General features: G+C 40.3%; 1 protein-coding gene across 4 annotated transcripts in view; it reads left to right on the top strand.

The window, feature by feature from the left end:
* The first annotated feature begins 1,072 nt into the window (after nucleotides 1-1,072).
* Nucleotides 1,073-23,670, top strand: part of PTBP2 (polypyrimidine tract binding protein 2) — a 43,714-nt gene continuing 21,116 nt past the window's right edge. For all 4 annotated transcript variants that reach the window (XM_057402769.1, XM_057402771.1, XM_057402772.1 and 1 more), the window contains exons 1-3: nucleotides 1,073-1,263; nucleotides 2,714-2,744; nucleotides 14,305-14,380. In XM_057402769.1, the coding sequence (XP_057258752.1) occupies nucleotides 1,088-1,263; nucleotides 2,714-2,744; nucleotides 14,305-14,380 (283 nt within the window). In that variant the 5' untranslated portion in view covers nucleotides 1,073-1,087. The remainder of the gene's footprint in view (nucleotides 1,264-2,713; nucleotides 2,745-14,304; nucleotides 14,381-23,670) is intronic.

The following is a 23,670-nucleotide window of genomic DNA, read 5'->3' on the forward strand; positions in this document are numbered from 1 at the left end:
GTGGTGGGACCCATCCTGTTCAACATCTTTGTCAGTGACATGGACAGTGGGACTGAGGCACCCTCAGCAAGTTAATGATGGCACCGAGCTGTGAGATGCGGTTGAGATGCTGGAGGGAAGGGATGGGATCCAGAAGGACCTGGACACATGGGAGTGGTGGCCAATGCCAACCTTATTAAGTTTAACCATGCCAAGTACAAGGTCCTACAGCTGGGTCGGAGCAATCCCAGGCACAGCTACAGGCTGGGCAGAGAAGAGATCTAGAGCAGCCCCTAAGGAGGACTTGGGGGTGTTGGTGGATGAGAAACTGAACATGAGCCGGCTTCAGTGTGCGCTTGAGCCCAGAAACCCCCCATGCGCTGGGCTGCATCAACAGGAGTGTGAGCAGCAGGTCAAGGGAGGAGGGAGACCAGGGCAGTAAGAGTAGTGGAATTGTTCCAGGTATAGATACATACATGTGTAGTTTTGGGCTCTTAATTCTTTACTTAGACTTTAGGTTTGAATGCAGTTCAAATACAGAGCTCTTTCTAGAAACTCTGTCTCAAACAGTGTTAAGATTTGTAACAAAACATCCAGACCTGGATAGAAATAATGAAGGGACAACTGTATTTCCAAGTGGCCGTGTAGAGCAAATCCTTTATACCCTGATATGGTAGTTTACACACAGTTTCTGTGACCGGTTTGGGCTGGAAGGGACATTAAAGATCATACAGTTCCAAGCCCCTGCCACAGCATCTCACTGTTTAACATCTCAATGTTAGAAGCTTCAGTCTTAACGTCTCCTTTAGACAAAGTGGAAAGGCGTATTTGCGTGCTCCCCGTCGGTGCTTGTCCTGGGGTGCCGGGCCCGGCGCGGCCTCTGCACAATTCTATGCGAAGAAGGGTCCTGCTCCCGGCGCCGGGAACCGTGTCCCCGCTCCTGAGGCGGGAAGCGGTTACTCTGGGGCAGCAACGGCTGTCGTTACCTCTCCCCTCCGCCGCCGCCAGCTTCCCGCCCTCGGCAGGCCTCGATCGCACCACCTCCGGCACCCGGCTGCTGGCAAAGGCTTCAAGCGGCGCCAGCGGCGCATGCTCGGGAGCACGGCGCATGCTCGGTAGCGGCGGCGCGGGAGGGGGGGCCGGGGAGTGGAGTGCGGCGCTCGGTAACGCTCGGCGGTTTCCGTGCAGGCCAGGCCGCCATTTTCTGACCGCGTTCCCCTCTGCGTTGCCCGCGCGGCTGCCAGTTCCACTTGTCCGCGATCTGTCCTGCTCCGCCATGGACGGGTGAGTCGCGATCGCGGCCGTGGCACCGTCGCGGTCGGTGGCGGGACATATCCCGGTGCCAGGGGCGTCCCCGGGGCAGTGGGGAGCGGCCGCTGCCCCGGCGGCGGTGGGGACGAGGAGGGCTTCCCGCCCCGGGACAGCGGGTGGGAAGAAGGGGCTCAGCCGCTCCGCAGCACGGACCTCTCGGCGGGGTTTGCCGTTTGAACCGCTGAGGGCTTCGGGCCGCCTTCTACTTAGTGTAGAGGCGACGCATCTAAAGAAGGAGCGTGATCTGCCCCATCTGTCCCCTCCATCCCCTAGTGCTGTCGTTCTGTCCCGCCTTTGCCTGCCCGCAGTCCCGGGTTCCCCCCTCCTCAGCCGTGGGGAGCCCCTTCGGGCTCAGGTTTGTTTTGGAGCTGGCTGGAGGGGAGGGGCGATACCAGCAGGAGCCAGATGTCGAGCTCTTTTGTTTTCAGAAACTGCCTAATAAGCCCTATGGCTTCTCCCCCCTCCTCAGGTAGAAGGATGCCTTTATGCGTGCCGGAGACTCGCTGTGAAGGCCATAGAAGGGAAGGTTTAGAAGGAGGCAGCCATTCAGGACAGAGAGGGCCAGGGCTGAGCAGTCATTGTACACAGGCCTTCTTTTTGTTCGACCTGGTGGTTGTAGCCTTCCTCAGTGTAAATACAATGTCTTCCAGCTCCTATATGGCCTATTGAGTTGTTTACTCTTCTTCAAACAGAGAAGCAATCTCCTTGGTATGTTGCAAGCACACAGCCTTTCAATTGAGAGTTCTAAAGGCTTTTTATGGTTAGTTCTGATTGTAATGGTAGTTGAAAAGCCCGTCTGAGGAGGCTTGTTATTAATGAGTATCACACTGTGGAATGCTTTCACATACCCTTGTTTTGCCTTTTCTGTTGGTGCGGGCTTAGGTTCCTTTTGGTGCGAGTTATCATGTCACAACCTCCAGGAAAAAGATGGGCCTTGATATACCTGTTGCAGAGTTTCATATAGGTGCACCTGGTTAAATTTCTTAGAGGTGTACCTGGTTAAACTTCATATATGTGTACCTGCCAATGTGCTCTTTTTTACAGCTGATTTAAAGCAATGTGTTCATTGCTTTCTACTGTAAGGTCTGCAGGGTAGGCTGTGTTGCCGAACTAGCTGTCTAGTTAGTAGGGGTTTGTGGAAAAGTTCTGTACTTACAAATTCTTTTGCTCTGTGATGACAGAAACCCGAATTTCCCCTAAATAGATTTCCTGGCAGTGCTGCTTTGGAGTCATGCTTGCTTGAGACTTTGGACTCTGGCTTTTGAAAGTTGCTTTTGTACTTGCCCTCGGCCCTGCTGTGTTCGTTGAGCCTATTTTCTCGATTGGGGTAATTGTTGGCTATTTTAATTGCACTGCTTTGAAAAGTTGGCTTTGTAAGGATGAATTGGTTGACTTCTTGTTTTTTTCTCTCTTTTCTTTACAGCATTGTCACCGATGTTGCTGTTGGTGTTAAGGTAGGATGCGCACTTGACAAATAAGGGGGCAGATTGTTGATACAAAGTGAGCTACTTTCCGCATCAGTAATTTCAAGTTGTAAGATTTTAGCTGGTCATTGTCAGCTGATATTTAGTCAGCAGTATATGCTTTATTAACTAAAAATCCCTAGAGATAACATCCAGGCTCTACACAAAAGACTTTGCCAGGCACTGAACTGTAAACAGTGGCAATAGATTAATGTAGTGGTGTCACTAGTGGTGTTATTTTTAAAGCTTAACTTTATGTATTTTTTTTGTTTCAAAACAGCGCTTTCTCATTGTTGCATGGTGACTGGAAAAGACATGTTTTCTTCTCCTTCCCCCCCATTCAAACCAGTTACTACTGAAGTTAAAAATGACACTAAAATATGGGAGGTAGAATTAATGTAGCCAGAGAAGGGGGCGTTTACTCTGCTTTATTTTTTATTTCTCAAGTAGTTATGAATTTATCGTATTTATTAAAACAAGGGAAGAGCTTCCAAATCTTTGTTAATTTACTGTATCCTTCACTTCTGTGTCCGCATCTGTTGTGTCAGTTAGAGCAGTACTTTGTAGAAGCAGACTGAGAAATAATGAGAATGCAAAGATAATATAGGACAGGGGAACTTGAGCTTATATTAAAGAATGCATGCAAGCAATTCTGTTTCAGTGGAAGAAACGTGGAAGTTTTCTAGTGCATACAGTGAAGTCTTCACATTTGTCCAGAGACTTTGTTATTTTACTACATCACTGCTTTATCACCTGAAGCTGCTCTGTGTTAACTGCCTGGTTAGCGAGGTTTTGTCTAGTAAAGCTCTTTGGCTCAGATTCAGCATTGGTCCTGCTGGATTTGGACTAGTTATTATATAATACAGCTAGCTTGTAGATACAGCAGCTATTCTGCCAGAATGTATACTTGTAGTATGTTTCTCAGCAAGCTTGCTTCTAGGAGAAGCTAAAAGAAGTCAATTACAGATCTGGATCTGTCTGGCCCCACAGGTTCATGCAGTATTGAAGACAAGCTTAAAATCATTCTCTGAATCAAGAGGAAAGTGTAGTTCAAGTACTCTGTGGGAGCTAATCCCAATAAGAAACACAGACTGGCATTGTTTCTCTGTTGACGGGGAGGAAAAAGTGTCAACTGATTAAAACTATATTTAATAGTTTGGAGGAATACCTGAGGAAGTTCAAGTCTTTCAGAACTAAACTGCCCCCACAGTTGTGGGGCAAAACGATTTATAAATTGCCCTCAATCATGCCTAATGAAACAATTTCAGGTAGACCATGTATTGCTTAAGCCTTAAATTCTGACATTCTCACTTCGAAATAAGTAAATGGATATAGTATCCCTTTCATTTGTTACTGTGAGTGACTGAGGAGAATTTAAGTATTCATGAAGTATATGGTGTGTAGTACGATATTGGAACCATATTTTCAGATATTAGACATGATGAAGACACTTCAGATGACATAAGTGCTTCTTTTTGTTGATTATAGAAGTCGTATTATGAATGTAATATAAAAAAGAAAGCAAGCCAGGTGTATCAGAGGTAGTAATTAAAATCAATACAAGGAAAGGCTTGTCTCAAAAAGTGTGCTCTTTGCCTTGTAGAACTGGACTTCCTCTTTGGATTTTAAAAGGAAACAATCCATTTGTGCACAGAAGTAGTGGGAATAAATATAAAGGGTGATGGTTTTCTGAAGAAAGCTGTTAAATATGGGAGGAGTAAACTGGATTGTATTCTGGAGCTTCTGTAATTGTCTCAAGATAGTAATAGGAATCGAAAATGGAATTTCTTGCTAATTGATGTGTACAGTTTGGGTAGCAGTCTGATGTGAGCTTCAGCAATGTTTCGTGGAAGGCCGTGTGAAGCATTTGCCCTTTATGTTCTCTGGTGACTGTTCATAGCTCTTGATGAACTGAAGTTTTACAGTTGAGAAATTTTTTATCTGTGGGTGGTTTATAAACTACCAGGAACATCCATGTGGCCTTTTCTTGGCTGTTATCTTTTCTTTGGGGTGCTTTGGGAATGTATAGGGAGCAAGTTTTGAGTCCAAGGAGTTGCATCAGCAGTGTTAATGCTCTTTTGACACTGGTTTTACTGTGACTGGATAGTTCTTGGAAGTGGATAGGGATTTACCTGTGTGAAATCAACTTACCCAGGACATTTGTTTGACCTGATGCTTTCCTGAGATTTTCTACCTACTGTATTATGCTGATCAGTCAGTTATACAGCATGTTTGTGATACATTCAGTTGTACTTGGAGAAAGGAATTGTGACATATGACACTTTTGTTTGGAAAATAGGGAAGTGAACGTGTTACAATTTTACACCCATTTGTAAAAGAGTAATAGTAGAAGTTAACTACTGTAGTCTAGGAATTGCCTATGAGTTAAAAAAGGGCTTTTGAGCTTTGAGGGCTGCATGTGGGCAAAGCAAGTATAAAATAAAAGGAATACTTGCTTATAATGTCTTATTAACAGTTTTACCGTCTTGGAGTTATAATAAGGCTGCTAAATTTGAAGCTATTACCAGTTATTTGTGCTGTTCGTGATTTGATTGAAACCATTTTTGTTCATCGAAGTGTTGAATGTGCAATCTTGGGTTTATTTACGTGTTGAGTCACCAGAAATTAATGCCAAAAGCTGAGGAAAATATAAAACTCAAAATGAAGGTGGAAAAAATGACACATACTCTTTGAAAACTTGGTTTCCACAGAGTAAACGTGAGGATTTGCACAACTCAAATTATGCAGTGGGAGCATGCTTCCAGGCTAAAACCTGTCAGAGGAGCAGCGTGCTTTAATTTCTGAAGGCGTTAGAACACGTCAAAACCCAGTAATCTTCTAAGCACATGTGAAATAATTCATATTTGATTTGGTCTTTAGTGTCTTGTTTTGCTCACCTAGAATTCATGGAGTCAAGGAAATTGCACTCTGCACAGTTTACCCCTTATGTTCCAATTTCCAAAAGAATAGGAAAAGAATGAGCTTTAGCTCTGGGTCTCATGTGACTTTGGGAATTCCCCTTGTATAGAAGCAGTTGGTACAAAGTGGTTTTGAAAGGAACAGAGCTAAGGATTCCAGTTATGATAATATATTACATAGTTCATAGTTTGTTTGAAATGACCAGCTAGTTACCTACTAATCTCAGATTTGTCATTGTTCACTGGCTATACTGGTTTGAGTACCAGAATCTAATAACTGCAGCTTGAGTTGCTGGCCTGTGTTCTCTTTGCAGCTATGATGTTCTCTTTACAGTTATGATACTTTAATCTTGATAAGTAAACTGATTTGCACTTGGAGTGATACAGCCTTTTTCAACTGTTGAAGTGAACGTATGAAGTATATAATGTAGCTTTTCTCTGAGTAATTAAAAGACTCTTTGGAGGGGTATAAAATGTAAAGAAGATACATCACACAGGTGCAGGAATAAGTTTGGTGACATTTTGGTGTGTATTGAAGGTGATCTTTCCCTTTTACTGTATTGCAGTGGGTGCCACTTCAGTTGGCTGTATCATCTTTCTCCTGCATGGCATGCGTAGCTGTGCTGTAAATGGGGACTGAACAATTGAGTGACTCATTTAGTGTATGTGCATTGCACATTTCATGTGCAGTGGCTGAAGTGTACTTCTGCCTGCTGGGAGAAAAGAAGCAGTCATTGCTTCATGAATGTGTTATTTGGTATATAGCAGTTGGGAATTTGCAGTGCTGTCAACATCGCTTTGGGCTGTGCTGGCCAAAAACTGAACTTCAGCTTGCCAAGTGTGGACAGCCATGGCTGTACTTAAGAGGGAAAACCTCATATATTCCTGTAAACATAGTTTTGTAATGTCTAAAGATTTGGGAATGGCCTTTTTCCTCTCAAAGTAAGGACATCAGCCTTTGCATTATGTTTAAGAAAAGAGGCAGTTCTTGGTGTGTAGGTAATTGGTTATGTTATGGTTGGATAGAAGATGCCAAGGAGTGCTCTCCTAGTACTTTCTGGTAGGTTTCCGAACAATAATGTGTCCCAAAGTCCCCCTTTTTCAAGGTTGCTGAAATGTAACTTGGGGGACTATAGTAGTACTGGGGAAGGAGAACCCATGAGAGACACAAGCACAGAGACATAGAGAAGGCATGAAGCAGAGGTGTTGCTACTTTTTTTAACTCTAGTTCTGAGGAGTAATCTCTTTTCTCACAAAATTATAGAGCACTGACCCTTTTTTGCTTCTAATAACTGAGAGTGTCCCTATGGTGGGAATAGAGACATTGTGACTTCTTATTTGAACTGTACACTGTATCATGAAAATGTGTAGGAAAAAAACTCAGAAATTCTAGCAAGCAGGTAAGTTGAGCCTAAACTTAAGAAATGAGAAAATATATGTAAATAGCTTTTTCCTTTCAGTTTTTTCTTCACTGTTGTAATTCTAGATACTTAAAAAAAAACATGGAGTGGTAGGATAAAAAACCTGGCTGACCATTTGGAAGTCTGTTTTATTGTGTTTAAACTGTTAGTATAATATATTTGAGCTATCTTTGCATGTCATATAACTACTAGTAGAATCCTAGTAGATTAGGCTGTCTGCTGAGGGCAGTGACATGAGAAAAATGGGTTGGTTGTGAATTAGATGAACTGTTTTAATTTTGTGTTAGCCAGGATAATGTTCTTAAATCAAATTTGGTGTTCAGTAAGAGTTGTAGCAGCAGTAGACAGCAAAAAATGTACAGGACATTCTAGTAGTGAAGTGGGAATGAAGCGTGACCATATTCAGAAGTTCAGAACTGGCATCTGGATTTGGCTTTTCAGCAATGGAACGTGGCCTTGGTGATAAAAATCCCCCAACTTCCTACAATGAAACAGGTCCGCTCTCTTTTTTTAACAGAACTTCTGTAAATTTACTCTGTTGAAAGTTTCTTTCATATTGTGTAATGTGTGTGGAAAAACAAGGAGAGCGAAATGGAGAGGAAAGAAAAATGTTGGAAATTAGTGTGCTCTGTAGCAAGTATGGAAGGCTTAGTGTACCTGTTTGATTTGTTTTGATGTCTGTCACTAGTTGTAAACAGAACACTTCTATTTGCCTCTTAATTGAAGGGGTTGTAGAAGGAGAAATGTAGTCACCTTCACCATCTGAAAAATAGGAACCAATACCAGCGTGAAAATACCTTTCTCATTTCATTGGGTTATAGAATGGTTTGGGTTGGAAAGGACCTTAAGATCATTCGGTTCCAATCCCCTGCCATGGGCAGGGACACCTCACACTACAGCAGGTTGCTCCAAGCCCTGTCCAACCTGCCTTGAACACTGCCAGGGATGAGGCAGCCACAGGTTCTCTGGGCACCCTGTGCCAGCACCTCAGAACCCTCACAGAGAAGAACTTCTTCCATCTAACCTGAACTTCCCATTTCATTTTGAACTTGTCACCCATGGAGTATTTCTCATTTCTTAGAGCCTTAGGCCATGTTTTCACAAGCAAATTAGACTTCCATTTTTTTTTGTCCTTGTAATGTCCCTGTTGTCCCTTGAGGAACAACTGTTCAGGTAGCAACAGGCCTCTCTTGGGAACTTAACCAGGATAAGGCTGAGCTGACACAACAGTGAGTTATGTCTTTTTAGCTGGATTTGTACCGAAGAGTGTGGTTGTGTAAGTGCTTGTAGCACATAGAATTGGGGAGGACAGAAAACATGCAAGTTGCTTGGGCCAGGGAGAAGATAGGACAGTTGATTTTGGTGGTAGTTGGTTCAATGAGGTTTTAGTTTTGCAAGCTATTAATGGGACTTTGATGTCTGATTTAGGGGTTTGGGTTTTAGAGCTGCAAGTACATAGGTTCTTAGCTTTTCATAAAATTAGGGATTTTATGAATGTGTAACATCAGTACTGAATTATAGACAAAATAGCCCGAAATCTTTAAGTTATTATTGCAAAATAGCAGAAAAGTAGAAAATACCTTCTTTTCATATTGAATCTTCTCATAGTGAATCTTACTTTGAGATGTAGGAATTGCTACTAGAACACCAAATTGGTACTTCTCGGCTCCGTGCCTCTAACCAGAATGCAATGAACACATCCAGGTGGTAGCTCTAGCTCACCCATTCTAACTTACTACGGGTTATGTGCAGCTGCTTCAGAGTAACACTTTCTTCCCTGGTGAAAGCGGAGTAGAAAGTCTGAAATGCTGGAATAAAGTCTGCATGCTTCCTCCTGGAAGTTTGAAGCATCAGTTGGTATTAAACTCAACTCTTGCCTGTTGTCTTTCATTACAGTTGAAAGTGTGAAGATTTCCAAGTGCAGATGGTTTAAGTGCAGATTTGATTCCTTTTTTTTTACTCTTCAGTCCAGCTTGATCTTCAGATGCTTTGGAGAAATTTGGCTCATTTCCACGTTGTATTTTGAGAACCTGGAAACTTTTCCAAGGAGCTGAGCCTTGTCTCCTTTCAGCTTAAAGCCTTCTCAGCTTCCCTTGATTGTGCTCTCAATATTTGCCAACTTTGTGTTTTCACAAAGTAGGTTCATGGCATATACTGTGAGTATAGTTAAAAAGAATAAAAGCTTATTTTTCTCTTAGATTCTTCCTTACTGAAAAAAAATGAGTACAAAAATGGTGAAGCTAGTTGTTAGGATGGATAAACAATGTATGCTGGGCTGAGGATAGCATGAAAGCAAACTGAAGTGGGGAAAAAAGGAGAATACAGATAATAAGCATTGAAAAGTGGTCATATTCTACCCAGTTAATGTGATACTGAATAAAATGATGTTATCCATGTAAGTAAGGTTCTTATGAAGTGAGAAAAAGCTTATAAACTGTATGATTTGTAAAATACTTATTAACCTACATGCAGTTTATTTTGGATTGTATGTTTGGACGTGGCTTGCCCTGTCCTAAATGAGTCTTCTGTGATCCTAAATGTTCAAGAGATGTAATGGCCTATTTACCATGTGGATTAAGTGTTTTGACAGTAGTGCTTGCAGTCAGAGCATAAGGCAGTTCCAGTATTTGTTCTTCACTAAAAAGTATGTGAGGGTGTATTTATGCAGTGTTTCATTAAAAATGTATCCTGTCAAAAATGAAGCATTCATCAAATTCTGAGCCATCGCGTGTAAACTGAATGAAGTTTAGAAATGCTGCTTGAAGGGGTTTGAAGTGTGTTGTCCTGTCCCCCAAGTTAAATTCAGATACTGAATATTGAAGCAGTGTGCTTACAAGTGTGTATCTATCGGAAGGGAGCGTTTCATGTCTGTGTTGGTATTCCCATATGCTTTTATTCCTCTCCCATACCATCACGTTTCTGGCTTTTACTTTTAAACTGTTCCCAGATGTTGTAAGGAATGAAGTGTTTTACAATGCTGTTAGATTTCTTGAAATCATGAGATCTGTCTCCTGGCTTGTCATAGCCCTTGGGAAATCTGTGCCTGTAGGCTGAGAATGACTGTAGTAAATGTGTAGTGCAGCTTAAGTTCTCCTTTTTCCTTTCATCTAGGAGAGGAGTAGGGTAGAGAGAGGGAAGTAGGGTGGGCAAAAGCATCCTGTTCTTGAGAGAGGTTTGTCGTATAAGCAAATGTGGGTACAATGAATGAAAGGATTTATCAGAAAATCATGTTTTTTAGTATCTTTGAACGTGTTCTGCCTTTTTTAGTGGGAATTAAGGAAATTACTTCAGATGATGCTGTTGACTTTTTGACAAAGTGCAGTTTTGTCGCTTGTTTCCTGGTTTTAGTAGTATTTGTTTAGCGTTTTGTAGTTCATCTAGACATGCTTCTAATAAGCCTTTTGTAATACGCTCAGTTTGTTATGTTAGGTTTAGCCAGAACTTTTGCCAAGAGTCTCTTCCTAGCCTGGAATTACTGGAAAAAGAGCTGATAATGTTTCTCTTCCATAAACAGTTGTGGGAAAGTTACTTTGCTTTAAAGACTAAACCTCTTTGGTAACTCTAAAGCCAGAGTTTGTTACTCTTGAGGGTTTTTTTTCTAGCTTGGATGTAATAAAACTTGGGGAATGATTGAAATATTTCAAGCCCTATTTGGAGGGTGAGGGGAAGATAGTTGGCAAAGACTTCTAAATAGCATAGTTTTGTTTAGCCTGGAAGGATAGTATGACTGGAATGACTTCCTGACATTGCATAGCTACTTAATATAACTGGTGATAGCATGAAGCTTCATAGTAGTCTGGTGGGGGAGGGAATCTGAAATCCTGCTACCTAAATCCAGCTTGTGTAGTGAAGAATTCTGAGTTAGCTGTGACAGTTAAAGCAAGGAACTAGAAGATCTCCTTTATGTAATTCCACTGGTTGATGCCATATGTGAACATGCTGCATGCTGGTCTCACACCACAGGTGGAAATGCTCTCAAGGATGTGATAACTTGGGCTTCCCTGAAAGTATTTAATGACTTCAACAAAATCGAAGTTCATTCACTGCAGGAATGAAGTTTGGCAATTCTCCTGTTTATTTTGTGTAACAGTGTTTCAGCAGATGCTGGCTTCATGAAGAAGTGTTCTAAATTGATCTGAATAGGAGTTTGTCTGTCATTGAAGGTTAATATATATTAATGTTCTTGAGATTGGCAGGAATAAAAATACAGCATAGAAAACTTCTGCTGTTGAGGACTAGCTGTCAGGGGATGACCTATTAATAGTATAATAGCAGTTAGTACTTCTTATTTTGTCCTTTATAATTTGCTTCCCTCATGTTAAAATGGATATTCGGTTTGTCTCTACCATATTGCGGTTGTAGAAACTATCCTTTACAGTCTGTGCTGAAATAGAATCACTGTGTTGTTTTCTGTTTGTCTGTTGTTTTAACTTAGATCTTATATTTGTGTGTTTGTGATCTTCAGTCTTGTTATACAAACTCAAACCTGCTTTGATTTTTTGGAACACAGCAGTTTGCACAGATGGGGAAAAGAGTTAACTGAACATTGCTCTGGGATCTTGCATTCTTCACTGAATCTGATCTGCTGTGTTCTTCAGAGATCTGAGTTTAGTTTCCTTACCTCTGAAGCACTCGAAAGAATTTAACCAAATAGGTTGAAAGGTTTCTTTGCTTTGCATGGTTTGACGAGCAGAACTGGTATGCTTGAGAATAAGACTAATGAATGTTCAAGATGCTTAGGGAATGGTTTATCATTCTGAAATCCATGTGTGAGAAAGCTGGGTGATTAAGAGCTTTGCCCTTGGAAACAAGATGCCAGTCCTTTTTGGCTTAGCGCCCGCTAAAAAAAGATGCACATAAACCCAAAGTCAAGCACCTCAAACCACTAACTGCATAAAGACTTCTCTCTGCTGAATAAATATAAGTAAAAGAATTATTTATGTCTGTGCTCTTATTTAGGAGGTGCTTGTGTCACATAGTATTACCAGTCTTAAAGGGAACATATTTGCTTACTTGAAATGCTTATATTAAACAGCTTTACCAGACAACTGTCATCTTAAGGTAGCCCTTTTTGAGGTAAATGACAACTACCAGACAGTTACTGCTTTTGATTTTGTAATTTAACCGGTCTGTGGCCAAATACATTGTGAATGAACTGCAGAGGTATCTAAGCTGCTTAAGAACTGATAAGGAAAAAGAACTGTGTATATTTAATTACTCTCATGGTAAGAGATACCTTTGTCTTTTCCCAGAAGCTTGGCAAATACGCGTGGGAGTGAGTTAGCAGAGGGTTGCTCTACCTTTGTGGTTTCATGGTGAACTGGAAGAGCATTCCATATCCAAACCTGGACATCTGTGGATCAGACATGTGAACACTGATTTGTGACAAACGAATGTAGAATTGATGATACATGCCAGTATAAGGAATTCACATTTCTTTGTTCGTCTGAAACAAAACTGTTAAAACTTTTCCAAGTGCAATGACTAAATCTTGTGATTGAATGTATTCATGATATTCAAAACGATGTTTCAAAATGAAAACTCTTCACTGTTCATGAAACACAAAAATACAGTAACTTAATATCCAGTCTGTTGAGTAATTTGTGCTCCTTTTGGATCCTTCTGCTGTGGGTTAAGAAATAACAAGCTTTTTGGAAGCCCGATTTACTAGGAATGAGAAGTTCATGGAATCACTCTTGTGTGCTGTTAGCAGCTGCTGAAGTAACTTCTTGAAGCTGAAGACAACTAAAATTTGAGATATTTCAGAATCGTAAAGTTCCTGCGGGTTTGGGGAAGAACATTCATTGTACTGGGGATACAATACGTAGTAACTGCTGCGCTATTGGAAATTAATGCCTGACATATTAAGGGAAGAAAAAATGCTGAGTTATCTTAATATGCCTGATTAAGTCTCTGCTGCTACTTCTGCCTATTCAGTTGAGCTGTCCAGGCTACAGACAAGGGCTTCCAAACAAGGAAGGAACTGCTATTATCGCTGAGTGAGCTAATACTAGTAGTAATCTTGAACTTTGCAGTATTCTAGCTATGTAAATATTATAGTAGAAAACTAGAACCAGTGCCTGGGTTGGTGTATTATCTTTGAAGTAGAAAGAAGAGCAGTCTAAATAATGTAGAGTTTCCATAACTTCTCTAATTTGTTTTTAAGTTTTACCCAGCTACATCTGATTAGAGGTCTGTACTTAGTTTGAGACACATGGTCCTTCTCATGGTCCTACTTTGTCTTGGTATCAGGCATTACTCAGTTGTAAAGGAAATCTGTTGTTGACTTGATAGGCAGCTTTGTTGACTGCTGTGTACCCTTAAGAGCTTAGAGTACTCAATAAGATTCTTCAGAGCTGATGTTGAAAACTGAGTAAACTTTACTGGCTCTGTGTGTGCAGTACACATACAGAAGCTCTTAAAAGTAGTATGTATTTCAGGTCTGAATTAAACTAACATATTGTTCTGTGTATGAACACATACAGTGCACTATGATTAAATGGGAAAGGTTTGATTTTATGCATCTTGCAACCGTGCTGCCTGGATGGGTGAGATCCTCCTGTAATTTTAGTGTGCAGTATTGAAGTGCCATGTAAACCACATTTGCTGACTGTTCTTGAGGTGCTGTTGGAATGTCCACAACAGAATGAAAACCACTGTTTGTTTGTTTTTTTTTTTTTTCTTGCTTGGGGTTTTCAGTTTTGGTTTGGTTGGGCATGTTTTTTGATTTTTTACAAATAGGGGTGTTAGAAGCGAGTTAAACACCGTATTTCTGTCTGTATAGATTTCCCTTTTAGCTTCAGCTAGAATCATGTAGTATATACATACATTCCAATAGTAAACCAGTAAGTTAATTTAAATGTGACTGAAATAGCCTAAATATATTCTAATAATATTTTAATTGGAAATGCTGGACGTGATTATTGTTCAGTTTTCATTGTGTTTGGAGGTGGCTTCATTTCAGTGGCAGGTGAAACAACTGTGCATAAGCTGCTCTTATTTCAAAGCTTGCCATGTAAATATACTGCTTTACTTGGATTTCAAGTTGTTGCACTGAACTAAAATGAGGAAATCTGCCAAATCGGGTGAGGTTTGGTTGTGCTTGCTGAAGTTCTTCTAAAAGTTTTCCCTTTCAAACTGACATTTTTAATATCATCTTTAAAAACTCACTAAATAGAGGAAAAAAATCTCTTACTGTCTCTTTCTTTTTAGAGAGGATCTGACGAACTTCTTTCAGGCAGTGTACTCAATAGCCCGAACTCTAACATGAGCAGCATGGTAGTTACTGGTAAGTGACACCCTTTCAAAGGAGAAATCTGTCATTTATACTTGGACTCATTTCCTATTTACAAGGGGAAAACACTGAAACCAGAATCTGTTGTGCTATAGAGGGATAAACTGTTGGCATGCTGTAGTGATCTTGTATTTACTCACAAACCTTGGGTATCTGAGAAGAAGAGTCCCATAAAACAAGAGACAACTTTCAGCTGTCTGTACACTAAATTGTTGGTGGGTGATGGGGTAAAAAAATTACACTTGTCTTACATAGCTGCCTTCAAAGTAAGAAATTGCAACTGCCAAGCAAAGGTAAACAGCTTAACAACTCCGGGATGACCTCCTTTTTCGCACATGGACATCTGTGAGTCTGGGCATTGCAGGGAAGAACACTGCCAGTTTTATAACGTGGTGTGGATTCGGAAGAGCAGAATTCTGTGCTGTTCTGGTTTAGACTGCTAAAGCAGCAAACTTCTCACTTTGCTCCTTCAGCCTGAGATTGCAGTGGTAGAATCTCAGAATGTCAGTGCAAAGTGGGCATAGTTGTTCTTTAGGCACATTGCTGGTGACGCTGGCTAGAAAAACTTCATGAATTGGCACGCGTTAAAATGTCTTTTATTGCAGTTGACACTTCTTTACGGTGAACATGCTTTGAGTTCGCTTGGAAGGCTCACTTCAGAGGTCTTTTGCTCTTTTCCCCCTCTCCCTAGGTGTGGAGGAATTGGTTCATGGCATTAGAGAGTGGTGCTGGGCTTTCCAAAGAATTGCCTGGTTCACTGCTTTAATCTTCCAGATCAATTTTTCTGTCTTTGTGCTGAGTAGTAGAGTAGCTGATATTAATAGCAGACTTCTTCCTTTTAACCTAATAGTAAAAGACTGGGATCTAGGGTGCAATTTCTTGTTACATTTAGGGTTGTCAGGATGGGTAGTTCTGTGCTTTCTCATCCTACATCCTTAGCACAGGCAGAAACCCTCCCCCAACTCCACGTTTCTGCTCCATTCTCGGTGTTGGAGTGCTCATACACTTGCTAATCCAGCAGCAAACTGTACTGCCAAAAAGTATAGTTTCCCTTGGAGCAACTTACTCATCAGTCCCATGGCTGCACAGTTGCTAGATTCACTGTGGGGTGGAGGAGTGGGGTGGAAGAAGAGAGGAGAACCACTTCCATTGGCAGTTCTATAACCAAAGGTGAAGAGATGATACTTCTTTGGAATAGCTCAAAAGTGGGATGCAGTGCATTCATAGCCATGTTAAAACTCCAGAACATTCATTTACCTCCCATGCTTTTCTTCCTTCTGCTTCTGAAAGAGCTCCCTTGTTTTTATTTTGTTGATGTCCTCCGCATTCCTGAATATTAGTGCTTCAGTGCTTTGCCTTACTTAAATGAGAAACTAGAATGAAAAGGAGTTTGGGTTGCATGTGTGTGAAGGTTTGGATTTGGGCAGTGGGAGGGAGAACACTCTCAACAGGACTAAATCCTGAATGTTACAAAATTTTCCATAAGATTTCAGAGAAATTTTTAGTTCAGGAGAGCTAAGTGCAAGTGAATTTACAAAGGGAAAAACCGTGAAATAAAAATGAATGTCATTACAAGTTTTCAGACCAAAAATTACAGAAGCTTGTCTAAGATACTCAAACTTTAAATAGAAATCATATTCTCCTCAAAAAGCTCTTAAAAGAGTGCTTTGATTCCTTTATGTGAACTTAGGAAGTTAATATATTTAACAAATACGGTTTTTGTTTCCCCCTTCTTTAAGTTGATTTATGTTTTGGGTTTTGTGGGTGGTTTTTTGCGGGGGGGGGGTTAGTGTTGAGGGTTCTTTTCTTCTCAAAGAATAAGAATTTGTGAGAGGGTTTTCAAATTAATTGATTCGTTACATATTAAATGAAACCTTGATATAGCTACAGGCATCCAGACCCATAACTGACTTCTCAGAAACTCATTCACAAACAGCAGTCCTTGTGAGTAGTGGCCTGGTTCATCTAGTATCAGTTCCCCAAAAAAGGCTTCCATATTAATTGTGTAGTATATAAAGGAGGTTGATGAAAAGCAATCCTAACCTAACAAAACCCCGTAATCTGAATGCAGTGTTCTAGTTAAAGCCATTCTGTATAGAAGTCAGTGGAAAGGGGGCTAATTTGGTTTGGGTTTTTTGGTTTTAAGCAGTTTGTTGGGATTGTGATCAAATTTCTCTTCTGCCTCTGCCTTTTTCGATGGCGTTTAAATGGCACTGAAAAAACCCTGTAGAATAGGGTAAATACACAGTTCAGTGTTATTGCTGAATGTATCCTCCCAAAGCTGTCTTGTTATCATGGGACTGGAAGTAGTTTTTTCTAGACATACACAGCTTACAGGTTCACACTGTAGACTTAGAAGTGATTAGATCCTAAATGGAAACCTATATGTTGATTTTTCCATACCAATCTCCTGAAGCCAGACAAGTTTGAGTATTCTTTATGTCTGAGTTAATATCTTCCTTTATGCTTCAGTTCTCTTGTTACTTTTCTCTTCAGAAGAGTTTAAAACTTCCATGAACAGGGTTTTTTTTTTGCTGTAGCCAAGGTTTGGTAGTGATAAATCTTCTCTAGGGCTTAGTAGAATCTCTACTCTTTGATAAGTTCTATGTAAAGGAGGCAAGTTGTAAAAATTGGCTTACTCTTAAAACTAATACTTGTTCTTGACCTTGACAGAGTTTGGAAGTGTCATGATTTTATGAGACCTGGTCATTGTTTTCTGGACGACACAGAATCACACACTGGTTTGGGTTAGAAAGGACCTTAAGATCATCCAGTTCCAGCCCTCTGACATGGGGAGGGATGTCTCACACTAGAGCAGGTTGCTCCAAGCTCCATCCAACCTGGCCTTGAACACTGCCAGGGATGGGGCAGCCAGAGCTTCTCTGGGCACCCTGTGCCAGCGCCTCAGCACCCTCACAGGGAAGAGCTTCTGCCTTAGATCTAACCTGAACTTCCCCTGTTTCAGTGTGAACCCATCACCCCTTGCCTGTCGCTACAGTCCCTGATGAAGAGTCCTTCTCCAGCATCCTTGTAGCCCCCTTCCGACACTGGAAGCTGCTCTGAAGTCTCCATGCAGCCTTCTCTTCTCCAGGCTGAATAGCCCCAATGTTCTGGTTTTGACCTGGATGTTTTCAACATCTAATCCCGTGATACTTCTCCAAACACATACCTAAGATGAAGAAAGAGTGCTTGTCTTTGTAATCCTCTGAGCCTTACTGGTAAAAGCACAGAGAAGAAAACAGTTGTCACTAGCAGTGCCCTAGTAGGCCTGAATTTAGATCTTGTAGTTCACAGCCTCATTTCTTACTAAGTACCTACCGTAGAAGTAATTTTTTATAATGTTTTAATATTAATTATATTAATTGCTAATTAATATAACTAATAATTATATTTGTAATAATATTACTGTAATACCTACTGTATTATTAATTACTAAATGCTTACTGTAGAAACCAAGTTTTAGGGGTGAGACTGGAGATGTTTTTCCATATGCTCATCTTATCCTTTTATCATGGTAACAGTTCCAGTAGGCTTTTTTGTTCCTCAGGTGCCATGCAGTTAGAATACTGTAATACTTTAATGCTTTTATGAATACTCTTGCTCTAATTCTCTTTCTTTGAGAAAGGCATGAAAGGTGCCTGCTTTTGCTGCCCTGTAGGGGGTTATATATATGAATTCCTCTCCATTTTTGGTGAAAGAAACTTGCAGAATTGTTGGGCAAACATTTAGTTTGCATTGTTACTGATTATTGAACCACTGGCAATTTAATCATATAGAATTAAGGAAGATGCTACCATGTTTGTCTGCTGTCCAAAAGACATTGCTCAAAGTGCAAGGCAATACTGGAGCATTTTCTAACCAGCTCTGTCATCAGTATCCATCCTAGAGACTGCATAGATGAAATTAGCAGTGTGTTTTACTGGGATTCACTGCAAGTCAAGTGACTGTCTTAAGTTCTTCATATGTCTTTTGCAAAAGAACAGCCTTAAAAGAAAGCTAGGGTTGGATAACTGAGGATGACTTCCACGTGAGTTCTTTTGCCACATGGTTCTGATCTTGTATTTCCTGCTTTAGACATAATTTGATTACTGTCTTCATTGTCATCACATTTCATTTCAGTTAAGCATTTCTATTTAAACATTCAAGGTTATTTTTCGTTTTCCTGAATGAGTTTGAGCAGTACGGCAGAACATCGATCGGCAAACACTGAGGAAACAATCACACCTACTAGCTCACTCTTTGTTGCAAGGGAGGCCAGCTTGTCATGTATTAGGTCAGCATTAGATGTTTGAAGTTCTGACATTGATAAGTTGAAGTTGCATTGTCAAAATCACATTCCTGCTACTTCTTGAACTACTCCTAGTGTTTTCCTTCACCTTTTCTGAAAATGTTGTCACCGTTTCTATCAGAATCTTGCCTGGTTTGACCTCTTTAGAGAGCACAACCGTCTTGTAAAGAGCTGTGAACTGACTGTTTTTGTTCTGATGCCCAGCAATGACTGCAAAGGCAGTTCAGGTAAACTACAATATGATTTGGTAATGGGATTCTGAGAAAGCAGAGCTGAAAGCCAGGATATTTCAAACGTGGTTTTGCCTCTGCTTGTTTTTAAAGTCATTAGTTATGTATTAATTAATGTTTATAAGGACCTGTAGTGACAGGACAAGGGGTAATGGGTTTAAACTGCAACAGGGGAGGTTCAGGTTAGATCTAAGGCAGAAGTTCTTCCCTGTAAGGGTGCAGAGGCACTGGCACAGGGTGCCCAGAGAAGCTGTGGCTGCCCCATCCCTGGCAGTGTTCAAGGCCAGGCTGGACACAGGGGCTTGGAGCAACCTGCTCTAGTATGAGGTGTCCCTGCCCATGGCAGGGGTTGGAGCTTGATGACTTTAATGTCCTTTCCAGCCCTTGTCCTCTCAGTACAGTCCCTGATGAAGAGTCCCTCTCCAGGATCCCTGTAGCCCCCTTCAGACACCGGAAGCTGCTCTGAGGTCTCTGCACAGCTTCTTTTCTCCAGGCTGAACACATCAAAGTAAAATTGGGTATTAGTTAACATTAATGATGCCTAAACATAGGTAATTTACTTCTGAAGCTTGCAAATTGATTACAGTTAGTAGTAATTGGAAAGATCTGAAGGAGGACAGTACATGTGATTGGAAATTATAAGAATTTAATAGTAGGATATAATTTAAATTTCTCTACAGATATACATAGGTATGTGGATGTGGATGAACTAAATGAATGGTTGGACTCAATGGTCTTAAAGGTTTTTTCCAGCCTAGTTGGTTCTGTGATTCTATTCTATGAGTCTGTTAATGTTAATGCTTTGAATGTACCTCCTTAGAAATTAAGAAACTTTAAAAATCAGGCAAAACTCCCAAACCTTCAGAAAGCCTCAGTAACAAAGAAATAAATAGTGGCTATTGTTATTAATTTAGGTAATTTCTCCTTGTCCTATTCCTACAGGCCCTTGTCTAAAGTCCTTCTCAAATGAAGTTCAATTCCTGATAGGTGATACTCTTTCTATTATTCTAATATTGATTGGTCAAGATTTTCTTTTGCACATTGCACATGGTAAAAACCCACCTGTTACTACTGGTTAATGCTCTAGTTCAAGTGGTGAGATTTCATTAACGTAGCAATGGCCGAACAAGGCAAGGGTAGTGGGTTGTAAAGTACTTGGAAATATAAAGTGTTGCAGAACACGCTTCTGCTCCCCAAACCCCAAACCAGCAAGAAAATAATCCACCAATCAAAAAGCATAAGTAAAACTGAACATCTAACCTTTTAATATTAACAAACGCAGCCCTCAAAGAACTTTGTGTTCTTCATTTTTACCTTATTTTTGAGTGTAGTGTCTCCTTTTTTTTTTTTTTAATGTTCTTTCTCCCAAACACTTCAAAGACCAAAGGTCTCCTCTTCCTGTATTCTGTTTGTGACATCAGACTGGGTATATATATATATATATATATATATATATATATTTAAGAGCCTCAGAAACAAAACCACAGTGTTTCTTCTGTAGCTGGTTGTTTTATGCAGATGATTGTGTTCAGTAGCCACTGCAATATTATGTCTTTCTGTCTGGTCATAATCCCTGTTTATAAACTAGAAGGGGGCTACAAGGATGCTAGGGAAGGGACTCTCCATCAGGGACTGTAGTGACAGGACAAGGGGTGGTGGGTTCAAACTGAAACGGGAAGTTCAGGTTAGATCTAAGGCAGAAGCTCTTCCCTGTGAGGGTGCTGAGGCGCTGGCACAGGGTGCCCAGAGAAGCTGTGGCTGCCCCATCCCTGGCAGTGTTCAAGGCCAGGTTGGACATGGGCTTGGAGTACCCTGCTCTAGTATGAGGTGTCCCTGCCCGTGGCAGGGGATTGGAACTGGATGATCTTAACTTCCTTTCCAACCCAAACCATTCTGTGAGCCTATGAATCTATTATTCCATTGCTTTTCACTTGGTCAGATATTTACTGTATGGATATGTCTTACGTTCTCCTTGTTGGCAGCATTAGATTTCATATATATCAGCTAATGTGAAACAAGAAGTACTTTCTACAATAGGCACAGAAATGGCTAGTACTATTAGTAAGCTGCTTTCATGTATAAACTGAAATGAGAGGGTGGAATAAATGTTTCGGAAAAGCTTAAGTATTTACATTTGGGTTTGTAGTTGCTTGTTGTTCTGGACTGACAGGTGTGAAACAGATTGACTCCTGCAAAACAGATGTTTATTAGTCAAGGCTTTCAATAGTGCAGAGAAACAGGGGCCTAAAATCAGCATGATGTGATGAATTTTTAGCATATTTTCTCTTTATTCCCAGGAAATAATAGGTGAAAGCAACCTTTTACTGAATGCAAAATCTTTGCACATAGCTGCATAGTGACATTACTATATTAGGACATTTTTGAATATAGAAGAATGTTATTGTAAAGAAAAAATCACACATCTGAAAGGCTTTATATAGTTTCAATTGTAATGATGTAATTTTGGCCACAGAACACTTCTGAGAGGTTTTTTATTACTGTTTTTCAAGAAACACATAAATTGTGTGCAGAGAGAAACTCCTTTTGGATGAAATCTTACTACAGTGTGTTTCCAAAAGTAGTGACCAGCAGGAAGTAAGTTACTCGCTGTTTGCCAAGAGTTAGGCTGAACTTTAAGCTCAGATTTTCTCCATTCATAGCTTGAACAGTTGAATACCACAGACTCAGAGAATGCCTTGTGTACATTCCTCTTAATTTTATTGCTTATTTGGATGGGTTTCTGTGTTTAATAAAATAGGAGTTTCTAGCAAAAAATGCCAGGGACCAAAGTTGTGTAGTTAACAGCCATTTATAGGCTTTGTCAACTCCTAAGCATTCTACTTGATTTATGCTAAATTGAAGGAACTCTGTGCAACAGGGATGTGGTTTAGGTATCAGTTATGCTTAGACTGGAATATCCTGTTTAGTTAGGAGAATAATGCTTTGAACGTTATTAGTACAGAGGAGATTCTGTTAGAAATGGAACCTGGATTTTTCATCTCTTTGGTGCAGAGCCAAAGAGGGTTTACCTCAGTGCAGTGGCTGTTACAGAACAGGTTTGGTTTCTTTGTTTTGGGTTTTCTTTGGCAGTCTGAAATGACTATAAGCATCCCTGGGGGTATTTAAAAGATGTGTAAATGTGGTGCTTGGGGACATGGTTTAGTGGTGGACTTGGCAGTGTTAGGTTTATGGCTGGACTGGTTAACTATCTTAAAGATCTTCTCTGACCTAAATGATTCTGTGATTCAGGGTCAGATTCCTGATTTTTGTATTTCAGCTCTATATTTAAGGCTGTAACTTAATAAATGAGCTAATGCTAACACTGTGTTTGGGTCATGCTGTTCTCACAGTGATTTTTATTTGTTCCCCTAATACGGATATTGTAAGCATGATGTTCTTCAGTCCTTCTTTATATTTGTTAAAAGTGTTAGTAGCAAGAGGTTTGAATTCAGTCAGGCTTTTTAGGTCTGGTGAAAGCCAGACTTACCTGATGAAATAGCTCTGTGCCAATCATCTTACAGTTTAGTAACAGTTCCTCAGTAGTAGTTAGTACTTCTTAGAAAATCATGGAATCAAGTAGGTTGGGAAAGACCTTTAAGATCATCAAATCCAACCTTTACCCTGGGACTGTGAGGTTTCCCCCCTCACCATCCCCTTGATACAGTGAAAATTGAAGAACTGTGTGAAATGCAAATGATAAAAACAGTTATTCAGGTAATACAATGTCGTGGTTTAAACCCATGAAACATGACTGCTACTGCTGAACCCAGGACATACAATAAAGGAACATTTATTTCATATAAACATATATTGGAGTGATTCTATCTGGCTAGGGATGCTTTTATTAGTAAATTGGGATTACCTGAAGCCTAATCCAAATACAAGCTGTAGTTTAACAAAAAAAAACTTAAATTCTTGGAGGTTATGCTTGGAAAAGTTAATCTGTCCAAATGATATGTTGAAAACCACACACAAAATAACACAGTTCTGTAACAACTGATCTCACAGTACATACTTTTGGGGTGATGTAGTAAAAAAAAAGAGGTTTCTTATCAGTTTCAGAAAATCTTTTAGTTTAAAGCCTTGATTTTCACTTTCTCATTTCTCATTGTGAATGTTTCATATTTAGTTTTTGAAACCTGTATGAATTCAGATTATTTAGAAAGCTTAAGTCTGCCAGACACTGGAAATCTAGTTCCAATATCACTGCAAGTCTCTTGTTCTTTGCAAGTTTGTGTGTAATGTGTTGCCTGTAATACATTGTGAAGCCTGACAAACTTTACAGTGTTTTTGTCTAGTTTTCTGGTAGAGATTTAAATTGAGAACTAGGGAAGACTGTTGTGTGATGAGCCTCAGTTGAAAAAGAAAAGGACATTTTCTGTCTTTGAGGATTAAGTGCTCTAGTGTGTCATTTTGATACCTGGAAGCCCAGTCTCACCATGTTTACCAAAGTGATAGAGGTTTAGAGCCTTGGGCAGACTAACAGTGGACTTCAGAGCCTAGTTCACATTGTGGTGTCTGACATTTTATTCTGTGTTCCATCACAGTTTGTCCTTACTTGCAGCAGACCAGCATAAAATGCCTACTATTGCATGGATTTGACCCCTTCTAGCATTGGCAGTTGGAGGTAACTGCTAGGTGGATCTCAACGCTTTCTAATGTAGTTAGGTTTGGGTTGTTTTGACTGCTATTGGAAGTTGGAAAAGACCTAGAAAATGTTCTGCAGTGCAAGGACTTTTGAAAAAACTGTTTTGGAATCTTCTTTC

This window comes from Pezoporus wallicus, unplaced genomic scaffold (assembly GCF_028554395.1).
Source record: "Pezoporus wallicus isolate ANWC-B61680 ecotype Strahan unplaced genomic scaffold, APGP_CSIRO_Pwel_v1 contig_8333, whole genome shotgun sequence".
Taxonomy (NCBI): Eukaryota; Metazoa; Chordata; class Aves; order Psittaciformes; family Psittacidae; genus Pezoporus; species Pezoporus wallicus.